Here is a 19894-nt window from a genome sequence, read left to right on the forward strand (position 1 = left end):
TATTTTAAACGAAAACTACACTTACACTCCAGCAACAAGTTGTTCACATACACGCACAGTCCAATCTACACCAACAAGTAGCCCCATCCAAATTGGCACCTATGTCTTTATTATGCGAGCGCTACCATAATTACAAAAATCTGGTTTTATTCGTGAATTGATAAAGAATAAAACAGGAAAATTTGTAACATTGAAAAATGTATTGTATGACATATTTTGTACAAAATAATGAACAACAACACAACTATATTACTTACCAAGCCTGCATATAGCACTGCCTTAATGAGGGTGGAAGGACCAAAACCAAGAAATCATCCTTTTACGTTACGTATCAACCTTGCGTGTACGAGAGTGAACCTCTTCTTAGTCTAAGCTCTTCACGAGGCACTCAAGCGAGCCACTCGCGTCGGCGCCGAGTGATGCCAAGGCGAAAGGTAGCTCTCCACGCGCTCGGGTAAAGTCTGGTAAATGAAGTTAAAAGAACTTGAACAAGTCTCATTAATAATAAATAATTTAAAATATTTAGTAATAATATTTTTATTTTACTTAGTAGTCTTTTAAACATAAAAGCACAACACGAGCATGGTGGTAGTGCTCGCCACTTTGATCTTTTCTATAAACCCGCGCCTTCTTGGGAGAGCGGTGACGAGGCGAGGCGAACAGCTTCTTCACACCCGTATGAGCTAACAACCGTTCTCCTCTATGGCTCGCCTACACAAGTTTAGAGAAGAAGAAGCCCTTGGTTTGACTTTTGCCTGTTGGTTGTTGATTACGAATCTGTGGTTGATATTGAAAAGTCAAAATCTGTCACAACTAAAACTTTTTTTTTCATTCAATTTCAAGGATGTTTAAGTACTACATCACACAAAATTTGTCTTAGAAGTGTTTCGTGTGTGACTTGTATTTTGTGTAAATTGTAACTTTTAAGCTAGTAATGTGTGTTTATTGTGTATGTAATATTTTTTGATATACATAAACAGCAGTTTGTGTAATAACAATAAAGTTTACAAATACACGAACAGAGGAACATTTGGAAATTATACCGTATTACTCAGCTTATTTTATTGTTTTAACTAGTAACTTTACATTAAACTGCTAATTGTTTTTATATTTAATCCACTCAATTACAAAAAGTGTTCGATAGTAGTAAGTTTTGTTATTAAATAAAAAAAATAGTACGTGAAAGGTCGTTGCGAAGTGGGGCGAACTAAAGTAAACAAAGTATATGCTACTGCCGGTCCCATAGTAAGTTCTAGATGGCGCGTATATCGATGGCGCTATGCGTGTGGTTTTGCGAAGTTTAGGAGGTCTAAGGACCATGGAAAGGTTATCCCATGACTTAAACCTGGCTCTGGAGGAGAGCAACTGTGGCAAACAGGAGCGAAGAAAGCTTGGAATGCGGAGGCGTACCAGGTCCGCAGGAAACTTGCGTTAGTTTGTTTATATTTATAAAATTTATGTTATTTGTTGTTCATGTCCCCAGCACCCTCTAATGCTTTGAACTATTAACAATACTCCAGTGCGAGTTGGCAGGTTTCTCTGTGTGCTTTTTATACAAATCTCATGGGAGCAGTTTGTTTTTTTTGTGATAAAAAAAATCCTACGTTACTCTCTGGCTTTTCAAATAACTCTATCAAGTCAAGCCCTAGCTATGCAACCATTCAAATTTATTCGTATGTGACGGTAGGACAGGACAAAGAAATAAGCAAACACACTATCACATTTATAATATTAGTTGGGATGGTGATAATATGTGCTGTCTAAAAAGGCTGAAACTAACATTTCCTTTAGAAAAATTAATTACCTTGCTAACAATTTATGGCCGGGCCTGTAAACTTATTATCTTAGGAGATTAACATTGCTGAAATAATGTGAAGATCAGCTTCTCTATACTATAACTTTTTGGTTTCTGACCTTTAATTTTCATACAAAATATTTACTCCACACACATGGACACCAACAAATTGGCCATGTCTTGGTGCAGAATATAGAATGCAGTAATTTTGTAAGGAATAAATAGTGAAGATTGGAAAGGATTGGAGCAGGCTTTTGGCAACGGGCACACAGATTAGTTGGGCAAAATTATAAAACATTCTATATAAATATAAATTGTGTAATCTGAAAATGGCTTAAAAAATCATCATCTCATTATTTTTGTTATACCAATATGGCTATTGGATTATGTTGAGTTCAGTGATCATACCAAACCCGCAATTAGCATTTCACAATTATTTTTCTATATGCTTGAGACAGTAGCTCAGAGAAGGAAACACATAGCCGGCCTATTAAATAGATTTAAAACGTTTCCTAGTTAAGTGGCAAATTTTCTACTACAATTACATATTTTCCCATCATCAGCAGTATATTGGTAAAATTTCTTTGCACACTGAGGTAAAGTTATCCAATTGTAATTATGGGGTGTACAGGGTACACGCTCAAGGTCTTGCATATTCACTTGCTTTATGTATACCAGAACATCACACTATAATCATATGGTTTGTAGTGCTGTTTAACTTTACATAACCATATCACTTTAAATAGTCTGTTTGAAGTTTGAAAAACAATTCAAAGTGATGACTAAAATCAGCATGTTAAAACATTTGTACAAACTATCTATTTTTACTATAGCATATGGAGATGTTTTCTTCTGATGCCTTAAGCCTTAATATTATGCTAATACAGAACTTTCTAAGTTCACTTTGTTATGTTAGAATCCATCATCATGATCATGTCAAGCAATAGACGTCCAAATTTGGACATAAGTTTCCTGAGTTCCGAATACTAGTCTTGTGCTGCTTGTGTCCAGCAGCTCCCTGCAACTTGTTTGATGTCATCTGTCCACCTTGTGAAAAGAGCGCCATTCCAGCACCTTAGCAACTTGTTGAGCTGAAATGGCAATGATGCTAAAATCCATACAAATATTATATATTAATAAATAAATATAAAATAAATATACTACGACAATTCACAATCGCCATCTAGCCCCAAAGTAAGCTTAGCTTGTGTTACGAGTACTAAGATGACTGATGAATATTTTTATGAATAATATACATAAATACTTATAATATACATATATTTATCTGTATATTTTAAGTATCTATGTGTATTATATTCATAAAATTATTCATCAGTCGTCTTAGTACCTATAACACAAGCTAAGCTTACTTTGGGGCTAGATGGCGATTGTGTATTGTCGTAGTATATTTATTTATTTATTTATCTTGGAGATAGGATACTGTCTAGTCTGGGATAATAATCAATTTCTTTTGAATTTTTATAAATTTAATAACCCAAAGCAAACTCGCATTTAATAATTTTACTAAAATAAATGAAATTTTTCAGCTGCTGCTGTAGCTGTGAGCTTAGTTGAAGATGGCAGCTCAAGCAGTCCGCCCCAGGCCCCGCTCATCACACAGCCTCTATCAGACTCTGACGATCCTCACCTCAGCATACACAAGTCAACTAACCTAAAATCACGACACTATTGTCAGATCGGCAACTTTGAGTCTGATTCCTTCAATGAGAACTTCTCACCGACCAGGCCAGCAAATGCCAGGAGGAAACGGAAGTATAAAAAGATGCCAGTTGACTATGCGGATGGAAAGAGGTCGCCACCGATTGAAATATTGAGTATAACTACCGAGGTAAGTTATTAATTTAATGTCATTATTCCTCTTCTTTACAGCGCTTAACATCTAGTGTAGATTTTTTTTGTTAACCTGGTTTTATATTTGTATGTGCAATAAAGACTTTTTCTTCTTCTTCTTCTTCTTCTAGTTGTGCTTATATTTTTTCCAAAGAAATCTATCCTGGGCTGCAGACTTAAAAGCATGATCCAAGATAAATATGAATACTTCATGTACCCTTTCAAAGACCAATTTGATATTGGCCTTTACTTGCCACGCTGTAGTTTATATATTGGTAGTTATTGGGATAAATAATGTTAAAAAACAAACAATCAAACCAAACTATTAATCTTTGTTTTGTGTTGAGAAGTAAATAAATTTTCGGTCTCTTACAATAAATTAGATAATTTTTTAGGTGAATTTTTTTAGTTTTGATGATTTTTGCTTGTTATTATTATACATACGTATATTATAACAAAGATTGTGGAGGAGTGTTAGGTACCATGAAAAAGTGGCATTAATTAAACATGCTTGAACATCTTGAAGGACTTTTTAATTAAACTGGCCAAGAAAGAAGGATGATTTGTAGATAAATCTCATAAGTTTACAAGAGACTGTTCTTCCGAAATAACAGTCAGATACTTGAATTTTAATTATTTATTATAGAATTGTTGAAAGACGATCGCAACATTGCGAAAGCGGTTACTTTATATGGGTGTTGCTTTTCCGTAAACGGAAAGAATACAAAATTGTGCCTGATACATAAATTTTATCCGCCTCGTTGGACTAGGTGTACGCATTTTTCATTACAGAACACCAGATCCCAGGTTCGATACCCGGTCTGTATCTAAAGTTATTAGTTCCCATTCTATACGATTAATATAATAAAAATGTATTTTTTTCGTATTAATATGTAAATTTTCCAGCGTAGCAAACAAAAATAAGGCGAATCGATTAATTGAATCCATCCAGATATAAAACCATAAATTTCATTCATGTAGGTATTTAAATAACATAAACAACAAACAATTTGTCTTTTAATATAGTGATAATAATAATTGAAATCCGATATTGTAGCAATTGGTTTGGTAGAGTATATTGAACTTTGTTACTAGGTGCAAAAATCATGTGGGAATACTTTCGAACGAACTAACAGTTACTGAACGATAATTTCGTCGGTGCTAGCAGTAGTCAGGATGGCCGAGCGGTCTAAGGCGCCAGACTCAAGGTTCCCTTGCCCGTACATACGGGTTCGAGTTGTTCTGGTCCTCTCTGAGGGCGTGGGTTCGAATCCCACTTCTGACATAACTTTTTTGGTTTTATTTTCCTTTTAATATTTTATTTTTATTAATTGTATATTTAGTGTATTACTTTACATTTAATAAAAATAAGTAATATTTAACAGTTAACTAAAAGTGATAAAATTATCCTACATCAAAAACATGCTAATTAGAATGGTTTACTTGAATACTTTGTCTAAACACTTCTTCTAAAGTTTAAATCGAATTTGAATTTAAGAGTTGGTGAAATTTGGTATTTTCTATAGACATAGTCTAAAAATCACGAGGGACGATTTTAACCAACGATTTATTTTTCAACTCCTGATGCTTTATTATCTGTTTTGGTATATAAATCAACTTTTAGCTTTTGAACTTATAATGCTGAAACTTATGCTGGATTATGTATAAAAGACAATAACTATGCTGGATTATGTATAAAGACTGTAAATAAATAAATAATTACACTACAAAATTACAATGCAAATAAATGTACAGTCTTTCGAAACGGGTTTTAATATTAAAGTCCCACTCCGTGAAATCCATGCCATTAAAACCGAAAAACTTCTTCCGGTGATCTATCTTGAAATGTTTGGAGATAGGTCTTTGAGGATACTCATCATCATCACCATCATCATTCAGTGGCGTGCACAGGGTTATTGACCAGGAATGCAAAAATCCTTCGCATTTATGAGTTATACAAAAATTTTAGGGTAGGCAGAGCTTTTGTGTATGTATGAAGTGCACGCCACTGTCATGTTTAGCCACTTTTAAAATCCCACTGCACAGTTCTCTTCTTATATTCTTCAATCGGTTGGTGGGCTTTAACGTTTATAATCATGTTGGTGATAATAAACGGGATCGGCGGCTTAACGTGCTCTCCGAAGTACGAAAGCTGTTTAACGAACTGGGCTACTACAACTGCACGATTTTTTGTGTAATAATACTGTGTAATTGTTCCTGTAAACCACCGTTAGAATTTTTATGTTGTAAAGAAGCCTATGTTACTTTCCATACTTTCAATTATCTGTATGCCAAAAAACCAGTTGAATGGTTGTATAGCAAGGTAGGACAAACAGACAAACACACGCATTTATAATATCAGTTAGGATAGTAAGGACACCCATCTTCTTGCCTATGGAGAGGGGCAAGTCCGATTTTTTAGGTCACATCGTTCGCGGAAGTTTGTCTTGCTACACAAAGACACGTCAAAAAAACTTTAGGTATATATATATAGTGTGTTGGATAGAAGTAAGCGTTGTTTTTCGGAATTCCATGATATATTATGAAAATTAAGTTAAAATTTGCTATACTCGCGAATAACGCGAATGCGAATAACTGAATAATCTGTATGGTGTAATTTATAATTTCTCCAATTTTTCTACTCCACACCAAACAGATCTTCGGCATTGACCCTCTACGTTGTTTCGTTCCGAAACCGGAGCATCCTCAGGAGATGTTGACTTTACAATGAATTATTGTTAAGTGAGAGTGAGCAAATAAAGCTTAATTTATATTAAGCTTATGTTATATTTTAATACTTATTATCCTATTCCGGTCGAAGAGGAATCCAAAAAATCAAATATCATGAAAATTGGTCCAGACGTTCTTGAGTTATAAATGGTGTAACTAACACAACTTTCTTTTATTTATATAGATATATATATATATATATAGTAGTGTGTAGTGTAAACAGCCACAAATGATCCTGCTTTATCCAGTCCAGTGTCTACTTACTGAACGTGCTATTTAAAATTTGGCACTTTTTTTTTTACTTCAACTACAAGTTAGCCCTTGACCGCAATGTCACCCAAATGGTGGTAAGGATGATGCAGTCGAGATTGTAGCGGCCAGCTGGCTTACCTGTTAGTGTGTATGGTAGTCAAACCCCTAATCGGTTTCTACGCGACATCGCACTGGAACACTAAATCGCTTAGCGGCACGTCTTTGTCGGTAGGGTGGTAACTACCAGAGCCTTCCACCAGACCAGACCAGGTATTATTAATTATATTAATTTCCAATCTGCCCCTGCCGGGTTCGAACCTGGGGCCTCCTACTTAAATTCACAGCGCTCACCGTTGCGCCAGGGAGGTTGACAAAACATATATGGCCACTTTTAAACTTTGATTAGTGATTAGGTGAGTTCGTACACTTTCTGCGAGATTTCCAGAGGGTAGGTAGCTGCCCTCCCCTGCCCACCCCCCTGGCACATGAGGATAAATAAGAAACCCCTCAATGCCCCCTAATGCTGGGTAGTTTATTTTAATCAACTTTTTTTCAATAAACTACCAATTGTCATCTTGGAGATGTCTCTTAAAAAGTTCAAAGTTTGTATTAAACGTAAGCTTATAGAAAAGTCCTATTATAGTATAAAGGACTACGTAAACGATAAAAAAGCTTGGGTGTAAATTATTGCTCTAACCAGGTTGCTCTTCTAATAATTTAAAATGACATTGTGAGATGGTGATAACAAAAAAAAAAAAAAAAAACACCCGGCTAAGTTTTTTGTGGGCTTCTTCTTAGACCAGGACGCGTTTGGAACCCTCGTAGCTATAGTTTTAAGTTTACGAATGTGGTTATCGCCATCATCTCACTACCGTGTGGTTCTTATGTACGCATCAAAAGTGCCACCTGTGGGCCTACTTGAATAAAGATATTTTTGACTTTGACTTTGACTTTAATCGAATCGAAATTGGATGTAAATAGTATTCGTCGTCGATCTAGAATAGATATAACTTTGCCAAAACACCTTGACAGAAATGAACTGTCCGTTGTGTGGTACAAGATACACCAGCTGATTTTATTTTTGTTTTCAGCTCAACGCAATACCAGTGCCCGTCGTACAGCAAACACAGAGCGTTTCGCCTCTCGTACACGGGAACAAACAGAAACCGGACAGGTACGTACCTAAAAATAATATTAAGGAGTTCGTAGTGTGCACTCCATACATGCTCAAAAGCATTGCCTACCCTATTCAAATTCAAATTCAAAATTCATTTATTTCAAGTAGGCCTAATATAAGCACTTTTGAAACGTCAAGTCTGTCTGTTTGTAGTGATTCTACCACCGGTTCGGAAGGCAGATTCTACCGAGAAGAAGTCGGCAAGAAACTCAGCAGTTGCTCTTTTCCAACATCAACAATTTACATTTTGTATTTTAACATTCATTTTTCTATCTTGTGAGAGCTGAAAGCGGAGCCGGATGCTTCCAAGCAACCTTGTCATTAAAAAATTCATCAATTGTATAGTAACCTCGCTCTAATAAATGTGTTTTAACAAATTCTTTAAACTTGTGCATTGGCAGGTCCAAAATCACCTTAGGAATCATATTATAAAAGCGTATACTCAATCCCCTAAACGTTTTTATATAACTCGTATAGGATTTTTGTATTTAATGTCATCCTCCAGCTTGATGCCTAGTAGGGCTAGCATGTGCACCGCGAGAAAATTGCCTACCGATTATCTCGTATAGACAAAATACGAGTAATCGACGACCTCCTTGGCGCAGCGGTGAGCGCTGTGAATTTAAGTAGGAGGTCCCGGGTTCGATTCCCGGCAGGTGTAATTTGGAAACTTATAATTTCTTCATTTACTCTGGTCTGGTCTGGTGGGAGACTTTGGCCGTGGCTAGTTACCACCCTACCGACCAAGACGTGCCGCTAAGCGATTTAGTATTACGGTGCGATTTCGCGTAGAAACCTATTAGGGGTCTGACTACCGTAATCCCTAAAAGGTTAGCCCGCTACCATCTTAGACTGATTCATCACTTACAACCAGATCAGATTGCAGTCAAGGACTAATTTGTAATGGAATAAAAAAATCGGTATAGAAAATTAGCTAGTGGCTCGCAGTTTGGGTAAAAAAAACCCTGTTCACGCCAATGGCTGGTTCGCTCTGATAGCTCGCCAATATAAGTGGGTTTCGGATCGATCTCGGCAAGGGTTTACTTTAAGGGGACTTCCAACCCTACCGACAAAGACGTGCAGCCAAGCGATCAAGCGACGACGATTCCGCTTAAAAACCGACCGAAGGGTCTGGGTTTAAAATAACTGCCATATACCCCCAACAGGATAACAATAACACTGATTATTTCAGATGAATATATAAATAGCAAAATGATTATAATTGTAATTATTCTATCCTAGTGACATATATAGTATACGCTGTTTTTATAGATTTTCTGTTCTACGTACTTTTTGTGTTGTTATGTTATATTATAAGACCAAATTTGTTAACCTGCAATCACGCAAATAATAAATAAATACAAAAGTTCAGTGGACCCCGGGTAATCCGGTGCCCCCTATAATCCGACATGTCTATTTTTTTGACAGTCATCGTTGACGTAGAATCAGTCAATCGAAATAAATCAAAAATACTTTATTGCACACAGTTTGACGGCCGACTGGCGCAGTGGGCAGCGACCCTGCTTTCTGAGTCCAAGGTCGTGGGTTCGATTCCCACTACTTGAAAATGTTTGTGTGATGAGTATGAATGTTTTTCAGTGTCTGGGTGTTTATATGTATAATCTAAGTATTTATGTATATTATTCATAAAAATATTCATCAGTTATCTTAGTACCCATAACACAAGCTACGCTTACTTTGGGGCTAGATGGCGATGTGTGTATTGTCGTAGTATATTTATTTATTTATATTTATTTAAGTACAAAACAGATATAAATAAAAGAACAACAAAGGTAAAAGTAATTTAAATTTGTGGCCGGCGGCCTTATCACTTTTAGTGATTTCTTCCAGGCAACCATTATGAGGAATTGGGTAGTCCGACAAATTCGATAGTTCGACACTACCCTGCAAAACATTTGTCGGACTCCCGTTAATTATATCCCTTGTGTCCCCTGTGCTAGCCCTGCGGGGGTTATTAACCGCTCCTAAGTATCTGTAAAGAACAGTTTCAAGGTTCTTCCCGTTGACCTAGAATTTAGAAATTTTGGCGTGAAGCCATAATACGGCCAATGTCAAAGTCAAAATTATTTAGTTGCGAGCAACTGCGTCGGGAAAATATCCCCAAAGATATAATTCATGTGTTCAAATACACCGTTTAGTTGTGCGGGGAAATATTGCCATAAATTTATGTGATTAAGTACAATGTTTTGTTTCCAGAAACATATTTTGCGGTAAACGTAAATGGTCCCACAGGGATAAGGGCGATGGATGTGAAATGAGAGAGAGATCTTTCAGTGGCGGCTGTACATCGAAATCGGCGTATTTCAAAAACGATATAAAATCTCGGAAGTGCGACTTGGAAAAAAAGAAAAAGGACACAGTTCTGCAACCGGGGAAAATTGTTTTGCAGCCACAGAATCTAGAGGAAGAGAAACCTTGTTCGTTAACTTCACTCCCGGGAAGTTCCAGTTTCAACTTTGTATACAAGAATACGTCTAAAAATGGTACACCAATACTCTCCAAACTAACAGGTTACCGAATAGCGACGGATCTACCCCCGTTTTTCAATCCTATGTGTAAAAACCACTTGGAAGCGAAGTATCAGAGGAAAATAAAGATTCTGAACAAAACTCATCCGCCCTCTTCATTGAGAAATCCTTTGCTATTTGATGAGGCTAATGTTGGAATGGATTGTACAGGGAACGAAAGCAGCTCTTTGAGCAGTAGCGATTCAGATGGAGTTATCACAAATGATAGTGATAGAGAAGGTGACGATGAATTAACAGACTGGCCCGGCATCGAGGAACTGAAAGTGTTCAACAAAAGCCTCACCTTCAAATCTTCCAAATCAATCAATAACAACTGCACGAAATCTGTCAGCAATATGCCCCCACCGAAGAGATTGAAAAAAGAGAAACCTGTAGTGAAAAGCGGATGGGCTAACTGCAAGAATAGGTTCAAAAAGAAACGGCCGAAAGTCGATTCGGGGAACGAAGATGACGCAATGATGTCCGATTCGAAGACAGTTGTGGATGTTGAAGACGAAATTTTGAAGGAAAAAGAGATTCTGCCGCATTCTTCCTTTTCGACGTTCGGCGATATTATGAACGCGAGTGCGTCCGGGCAAAACGCGGATGAGTCCTTCTACCAGTCCTTTCAGGCGTTTCAAGAGAAGTCGGAGAAAGAGTTTGGTCAGACACCGCGTACGAACTTCACTTTGCAGAAGACATCGTCTAGCGATTTGAACCTGAGCGAGAAGTCTCCCCAAAGCGACCATTATTACAGCGAGCATTCAATGAACGCTGGGGTGGCGGAAGTGAGGGAAATAAGGGCTGGCTGCAGGAGAATAAGGGAAGAAAGACCAGGTTTCCTCATTCTTAGTGCAGCGAATGAGCAGCTGTCGAAGTTTCTGCAGGACTCGTGCCAGACTGAGCTCAAATTATCCAGTTTTCAAGATCCTATGGAGAAGGAAAAGTTAGAGTCGTTAGCTAAGCTGTATTCTTTGGAGTTACAAGTGGAGATGGGGAGGCCTATTCTAAGGAAAACCAGGTAAGAAAGTTTAACTTATAAAAACTCTATAAACTAGTTTAGTACATTTAAAATAAGTATATAAGTCATTAAGTCTTAATAAAAATATAATTAAGCAAGATTGAATTTTTGTTTGTAGATACTTTATCTAAAAAATTCAATGTCATGAACATGAATATTTTCCAGTGTCCGGGTGTTCCAGTAATCTTAGTACTCATAACACACGCTACGCTTACTTTTTAGACGGCGATGTGCGTAGCCGTAGTAAACTTATTTATTATTTTTCAAAAATTAAAAAATTCAACATTCATTTATTTCAAGTAGGTCCAGTTTATAAGCACTTTTGAAACGTCACGTATTTTGATATGCTATTATGCTTTTATTGATACTCTTTTTAAGCTCGTTCGACGCTTGTAAGGTTGAACTTTGACAATTTTTCTTTACTTGACTATTTCCTATCGCGACCGACCCATAATAGTATTAGTACAGGTTTTTGTGCCAGAGCTCGTCTGGGGAGATTACTACTGCCATGCTTATTTTTGCCGCTAAGCAGCATTGTTTCAATGTTGTGTTCCGGTCTGAAGGGTGCCGGTGTAATTACAGACACATGAGGCTTAACACCAGTGGCGTGCACAGCGTTTTTTATCAGGGTATGCATAAAGAAAGATGCCATAAAATGGAACAATCCTTCGCATTTGTGAGTTATACAAAAAATATTGGGTAGGCAGAGCTTTTGTGCATGTATGAAGTGCGCGCCACTGCTTAACACCTACGCCTCAGGTTCGTGTACACAGGGTGGTACATTGTAGGACGTGTTCCTTGCAAAGTGTTGAATATGTTAGTTATATATGTTATTGGAGTATTTATGTAGGTAGGACCCCGACTTCACTTTCGGGGGGCCGAGTTCGAATCCCAGCACGCACGATTTTCTAAGTTATCTGAGTTTCAAGTAATTAAAATATCACTTGCTTTAACGGTGAAGGAAAACATCGTGAGGAACCAGCATGCCTGAGAGTTCTACAAAATGTTCTCAAAGGTGTGTGGAGTCCACCAATCCGCACTTGGCCAGCGTGGTGGACTACGGCCTTAACCCCTTCTCATTGTCGGAGGAGACCCGTGAGCTGTAGTGGGCCGGTAATAGGTTGATATGATGTGTGATGTGATGTGATGATGATGATAAGTTTAAACAATATATTAAAACACATTTAACAAATCGTGGTTACTACACGATTGATGAATTCCTTAACGACAAGGCTGCTTGGTAGCAGGCCACTCAGCTCGCATCTCTCACAAAACAGAAAAATTCTAAAGAGTGTTAAACTTTAAAATGATGTTGGAAAAGAGCAATCTGCTGAGTCTCTTGCCGACTCTTCTTCGTTATAGAGTCACTACAAACAGACTGACTTGACGTTTCAAAAGTGCTTATTAATTAGGCCTACTTGAAATAAATGAATTTTGAATTTTGAATTTTTTTTTGATGTTGGCAATCTGCTGAAAAAAAGGTTTCACTAAAAACCCTATTTCTTATTTCAGTAACACAACTCAAGCAATCCGAGTAGAGAACTATTCCTCCCGGAATTTCCCATCCGACCACAAGCGGCGATGCTACGGCGATGATGCGGACACGAGTCTCAGTTTCAGCGACCCGAACTCCGTGACCTCTGCCAACGAACTCGACGACTCGATACCGGAGGTCAAAAGCGAAGCGGATATCGCCCAGGAGTTAGCTGACTCCTTCTCTTACGCCCAAGTGGATAAATCTTTGTTGCATCCAGGAGATTTGGATTGAGGTGAACCGCGAAAATGTAAATGTGAGGAAAGTAAAATCACTTAAGGCTTTAAGCCACATATTTTATAATAAATCAATGTGAATTATGCTTTGTCTAATTTAAGACGAAAATTTTAGCAGCTTACGTCTATAATCTATTACGCAATCCTTATGCCTTAGTGTGTTTGCATTTTTGTTTGTTTGTCCTTCTTTCACGACATAACTAAGCCACCAATCTTTTTGATTTGTTAGAGTAAGTTGAAAGGACGGAGAGTAACATATGCTACTTTTTATCCAAAAAAAACAAATTGTACCCACGGACATTGTAATAAACGCGGACGGAGATTGTAGACAATAGCTAGCTTATTAAAAAAAAACTATTACGATCACGCAATATCTACAAGCTCTCAAAATTGACATCTTATGATAGACAAAGCATAACTCATCTTCCAGAAGTGAATATAAAAAACGAGTCCTCCGTAAGCGGCGGCGTGAAAATATATGCAAAGACGCACCGGTTTATTGCAAAGCGAATAGCAGCTTAATAAAAACGTGATTTTAAAGCTATAGCTTTATCAATTTTCGTCACAGTAAATCAATACAAGCAATGCCATCTTGCGGACAGTTGAAACATTGGTATTCTTGTGCCTAAAAGTGTCACTAGATGGCGACGCTTTTTACCTTATTATAAACTTAAAAAGTATTTTACCATAAATTGAATTTAGAAACTAAATTAAAGTTAAATATTTATATTTTTTTATTAAATGTAGTTAATTTTTGTATATCATGTTATACTTGAACGTACGTAACATCTAGTGATACTTGAACGTACTAAAACACTGAGTTTTCTACCTGCCTGCAATTTTGTATTAATTTCAATACCAAATAACAAAAATGTATATAATTTTTTTTTGTCTCAAATATGAAAGAATAGTATTTTATATCAAGTAACACTCAATGCCATCTAGTGATACGTAAAGGTATCAACTATTCGGTACATAAAAATGCTTTCAGTTTCTATTACAGGTTTAAATTTCACGTCACCGCCTTGGTTGAACATTTTTTTGTGTACTATTTCTCGTATGTCCAAATAGATAAGACCTTTGAAAGGTAAAAATATATTTTTTTGATCTCTCTGCCGATTAACATTCGTGTTTCTTGGATGTATCAAAAGTGAAAATCTAACAAAGGTTAATAAATGAAATTAGGTTAAATAATGAACAAGGGTTAGTAAATTGTAATTTAGAATTCTGTTATGCTGATCGCACATTGCACATTTTCCACCCAATAATGTGTTCGGCGTCTGTAACACAGCCACGTCTAGTCGACCAGATCTCTGTGACCTCTACATACGCAGTATATTACTTAATATTGTAGGTTAATAGTGAGTGGTGCTGATGAAGTTATCGTGGCTGTAATGTGCGGTTAGCAAGTGTCTTTGTATAGTTAAAATATATGTAGCGAATATAATCATGATTATGTTTAAGATATAGGCAGATTATAAACAGAATGATAATCGTTATGTCATCTTATCTAACAGAGATGGTGTGGCGTGATAGGTTTAGGGGAAACTTGTCTGTTTTTTTTACAGTTTACTTAAGACAGTTAATTGAAATAAAAACCACTGACTTATTTACCTTTACATATTATGAGCACTGCAAAAAATACTTAAATCCACGTTTAATTATCGTTTCAGTTGTTGGATAATAAAATGTTGGATAGGAAGTAATAAATAAAAATATCATGGAATATAAAAGACTGGAATACTTAATATGCTGAAAGCGTTTCAGAGTAATAAGCAAACTTTTGTTCCGCGACATTCTCCTGGAATCAATACATTATTTAGAGACTGTTTAAAGTTTTCATAGCAAGCTACGTGGTGACAACCTTAACATCGCTTGTGTTTGTATTTGAGGTCACAGATTGCTAAAGCAATACTCTGGCCTTCTTGCCTTCTTCTGACTTTTTAGCTTTAAAAGAGATTATAAATGTTAATTTCATTTTGTTTCGGAGTATTTTGATTTCGAATTTAGTTTGTAAAAGTCGGTCAGTTCATTCTTGAGTTCTTAAATTAATGATTTGACTGTTTAACGTGCGTACTTACAGATACTATCATTAACAAAATGCTAATAACACGTCCTGTTAAATCTAAGGTAGGGATTTAAACTAGAATGAATCTAAATATTGTCATTGCGAATATGAAATTATGTAATATGTCATTTTATAGTCATAAAAACATTTCTTTTCCTTTTATTGCGATTTTTCTATTGGAAATGCCTTTCTGCCTAAGTTAATATATCGATACTAGTACGACTGCTGTTACTTTTGCTTCAATAAATCTAACAAACTTGTTGTCTTTTAAATCTCAATATAATGCAAAAAAGCCTCTAATTCATTGATAACGATTGTTTTTGGACAGCTCATGAGTATTCCTTACCGCTACCGAATTTTGTCAATTAAAACCGATAATAGTTGTAGTCATTACTCTTTATATTTGGTTTTCATACATGTTTTGTCTGTGAAATAGATTGTTCATGTTTGCATTGATATTGTAAATTATACAGGCAATAAGGAAATGTTGGTTATATTTACTTCGAGTAAAATTATTCTTATAAGATGCCATGTACAAATTATTGGTCATAAATTGTTGATAATATTATCGTGCCAGTGGCGTGCACAGAGGGTATGTATGCACAGGGGATGCAGACTATATATAATGAAAAAAATCTCCAGTACAAGGTATAAAAACTTTAGGTAGGCTTTTTATAACTCTAACAACGCCTATCCTTATGTTTTTTATAGCCCAGATTGGCGATTTTTTATAGTTTATATCTATTGCCCACTTAGTGCATTCCCTGTGCATACTTTGTATGCACGCCACTGGTAATCATGCCTATGTTTAAGAGGTGTACCATCCTGAAATTAATAATTAATTACTCTCATCCAAAATCTGGCATATAGAATTTCGTAGTCCTTTCCTTTTTCTACTCGTCCTTGTAGATAGGTTACTATTACTAACTTTGAGCAAAAATACGAATTGATAAATAAATGTCTGTTTGTAATAGGTACCGAGTGCCAAGTACGATATATGGTATCGATAGAGCGCCATCTAGTGACAGTAAGCGTTCCCAATATAAGTTAAATCGTAGTTAACATTCACGCGATCGAATACGTTAACTTGGGTTCATAATCTCATACTTGTCACTCAATGCTGCCTGACTTGACTGCGAAGCTAATATTGGAGTACTAACTAAGTTTAAGTGGTATTAAAACACATTTATTACAGCGAGGTTACTAAACAATTGATACATTTTTAAAGAAAAGTTGCTTAGAAGCATATCGGTTTGCTTTCATCTCCCGCAAGACAGAGTGTTAATTGTATAAATGCTGTGGTTAGAAAAGATCAACTGCCGAATTTTCTGCTGAATTGTTATGCTATAGAATCTGCCTTTGCAACCACTGTGACACTCAAACAGACAGACTTAATGTCAAAAGTACTTATATTAGGACTACTTGAAATAAATGAATTATGCTTTTGAATATTTTGGATCAGATTGATATTATTATATTCTGGCGTTAATCTATTTAGTTTGATCTGTTTAAAATATAAATCGGTTTTGAAATGATAAAAAAAAGATAAAATTGTTATTGAATATTTTAAAAAGATTTGCAAGCTTCAATAACTTAATGGTATTGACCATCGTCCTTTTCATTTGAATATGCCTGCCCGAACGTAATAGATATTTACTTTTTATTTTATCTTTGACGACTTAGTGATTTTTTTAGTTTTATGTATAAAATTCTGATTTTTATTACTGCATTGTGTTGCACTAATATATGGGTTTTTATATAGTGCAGAAAAATGGATATAATGACTTGATGACTTAATAAGCTTTTAATGTCACCATTTTTTGTTCAACTTACCGTAAAACGGGGTATAAATATATTTCAAAAGTGACTTTTTAAGAGAGTTCATACATTTTCTGCGAGATTATGCTATGGGTACGCCCATGCTAATTACTTGTATTCACTTAATTTCTCAATCCTATTTTTAGAGTATCACTTTTAGCGGTTATCATAAATATTGTTATTTCTATGAATCAACGTTAAGGCAGAAATTGAATTTTGTATAAATCAATAAGAAATATAAATTTATAACTATCTGGTGTTTTATTGCTCATTTATAAACTTCAGTTATTTAAAAAAAAATGTGCATTTGAGAACGTCTGGATACTTTCCAAAACGTAAGCCCATAATGTGTCCACTGTCTATGTTAAATGGTAAAAAGTAATCGGGCACATCGGTTATAAATTTTTCCAATTATGATGTCTTTAATATTAAATTGTAACTACGAAGCTCGCAACGAGATGTCACCGGAGTTGCCATTTTTGAAAGTTACAGCGCAGATATCAGGGTATCAGACTTTGTCTAGGCAGACTAACGGCACTATTCCCTATATACAAGCGGGTTCATATCCTATCAGGTTTGAAATCTTTCATATGCTGTACGCATAAAGCACATTACACAAGCGGGTTTTGTTTGCGTTTAGTAATCAGACTAGTTTAGTGTGTTATGAGCCTATCGGTATGGTGTTTACGTTGTATTTGGCTCGCAAAATAATTAAAGTCTAGGTAACTGTATCCTTATGCGATCAAGTTTCAACTTTATCGCCGCGGTATAAGAACAACTATTTCATAAAAAATGTAGGCTACGAGTCCTTGCCCTCTGCGAAAACATTATTCAGGGTGGATATATTAAAACACGGTAAATTTGAAATCATAATTTATTTATTATAATTATATAAAGTACAAATTTGAAAAAGGTAACAAAAAAGAATGACAATATAACAAAATATTACATGGAAGCACAATTATATTCCTACAAAGTATTTCATACCTTGACAATAATGAGATAATAATAATTGTATTTAAATAAAATAAAAAAATGTCATTTTAAAAAGTACATAAGCCTATAAAACTAGGTTTAGGTAAACAACTATGACAAACATGTCTTTATTTGCGTAAAAAATTAAGATTTATTCTCACTACTGATATAATTACGACGCTTTAAATATTTTTGTTGATTTTGAAGGTTAAACATTGACAACATATTATATGATGTCACGGGCAACACAAGATGCAATATTTTAAGTAGGAACTATTATATGCGTTTACTTATATTTTATGTACTTCTTCTTTTGTTTTTTTGTATGTTTATCGGAATCATAGTATAAAAGAGATGCTGAACAAACTACAACGCAATGATATGACAACCGATTCAAAATTCAACCTCTAAAATCAACACTTTAAGATCTTCCAATACTACTACTGTTATTGTGATGTGAATTTAAAATGTGTACAAAATGAGTAGGACTGGTACTGCGCGTATTTTAAACTTAAATAAACGATCTTAAGCTAAGACCAATCAGCGTCCACTGTGCCCTGCGTACAACCAATAAAGATACAAGCTCTTTGTGCAAATGTTTTTTGATTTGTCGCGATTTGCACGCCGCAGAGAACATATATAGTACTCCTTCTTTGGCCTTAGCTTCAACAGACTTGGTTTTCTTGAGAAAATATATGTCGGCAGATCAGAATGTAGTTGTCACCACGCCAGCGGGTGTCGTACGAGGCGTCTGCCTTTGTGACGCTTTTGAAGTGGCCCTTGGACCATTAGTTAGACGGTTCTTGGTTCTTGCTTAAGATTACAAAATGAAATGAAGGTAATGCTATAATTTTAATTGTGCGTTCTTGACTGTCTACAAACTTATTTAATGTAATATTACGGTTGATCTATTCGATTCTTATTCACTTTTATATATTGATGCAATTCTCAGACGTTTTTATAATTATTTAAAAGTCATTATTTATTTAATTAAATGTGTTGGAAATAATATTTTGAAATTATTATTTACATTTCATGAGAATTGGAATAGGATTAGAACGTTTAACATAGAACCACCAAAAACCTTTTAATGATCCATAAAATGCGCAGTATCAGGATTTTCTATTAAAAAATGATTACCCATTATTGTCACATTGTTACAATTGTATCGGCTGAATTTAAACTTATATAACCTACAATATATCTCACACTTCGTGTTGAGGTTAGATTTAACACATAATAATTAACATAATATATAAATTACATTCTATTCACAATCCATCTTTTGTACTGTGTATTGTGATGCATTAATTAGTGTGGGGTTTAGTTAAGCGCGCACCATCGACTAACTTTTTTTAGTAAGAGTTATAATTTAATGTACGGGTTAAAAGACAATCATAGGAAAGGCTAATTAAATTTGTCGCATATGTTGAGTGCCATGCCATTCTTTAAATATGTTCATTTCGGATATTTGAGTTTATTTTACATTCCAAAAATTTTAATGATTTAAAACATTTCGTAATTAGGTTTCAATACCAGTAAAAGGTAAACATATGTATTTAATTCAGTTTCTTAAACATTATCACCACTGTATATATATATATAGTTGGTAATATAAGGATAAAATATGGAATGAGCAATCTAAATGACCTTGACTAATAAATAATTTTAAGGAAGAGGAAGATTATCAGTTTGGTGATTGCAGATCAGAATACAACTCCTCTACCCGCAAGTGTCGTACGAGGCGACCAAGCGAATACAACTCATCCACCCAGCGTGATTTTGGGCTAACCCTCCCGTTGGCAGAGGGTAGCAGTGCACTGTTAAAGGCTATTGATGATAATTGAAGAGATATATGTGCGCGCTTAACCTATATATGCACTACACATACCATGCTGACATATCACAG

The 19894-nt window shown here is 35.4% G+C and overlaps 1 protein-coding gene and 1 non-coding gene across 2 annotated transcripts; both read left to right on the plus strand.

The window, feature by feature from the left end:
• Nucleotides 1-962: 962 nt before the first annotated feature.
• On the plus strand, nt 963-17244 carry LOC120631432. The gene is made up of 5 exons (XM_039901012.1): nt 963-1430; nt 3343-3644; nt 7720-7802; nt 10023-11354; nt 12867-17244. Exons 1-5 carry the CDS (start codon nt 1280-1282, stop codon nt 13120-13122), a joined length of 2124 nt encoding a protein of 707 aa, XP_039756946.1. The 5' UTR covers nt 963-1279; the 3' UTR covers nt 13123-17244.
• Nucleotides 4817-4931, plus strand: Trnal-caa. The gene is made up of 2 exons: nt 4817-4854; nt 4887-4931. It is a non-coding gene; the product is annotated as a tRNA-Leu (tRNA).
• Nucleotides 17245-19894: the final 2650 nt, after the last annotated feature.

Source organism: Pararge aegeria, chromosome 18, assembly GCF_905163445.1.
Source record: "Pararge aegeria chromosome 18, ilParAegt1.1, whole genome shotgun sequence".
NCBI lineage: Eukaryota > Metazoa > Arthropoda > Insecta > Lepidoptera > Nymphalidae > Pararge > Pararge aegeria.

Excerpts from the sequence above, each read along its gene's own strand:
- LOC120631432 (XM_039901012.1), top strand. The coding sequence starts at position 1,280 with ATGCGTGTGGTTTTGCGAAGTTTAGGAGGTCTAAGGACCATGGAAAGG. Across the intron at positions 1,431-3,342 it reads CAGGTCCGCAGGAAACTTGC|CTGCTGCTGTAGCTGTGAGC; the intron begins GTTAGTTTGTTT and ends GAAATTTTTCAG. Across the intron at positions 11,355-12,866 it reads CCTATTCTAAGGAAAACCAG|TAACACAACTCAAGCAATCC; the intron begins GTAAGAAAGTTT and ends TTCTTATTTCAG.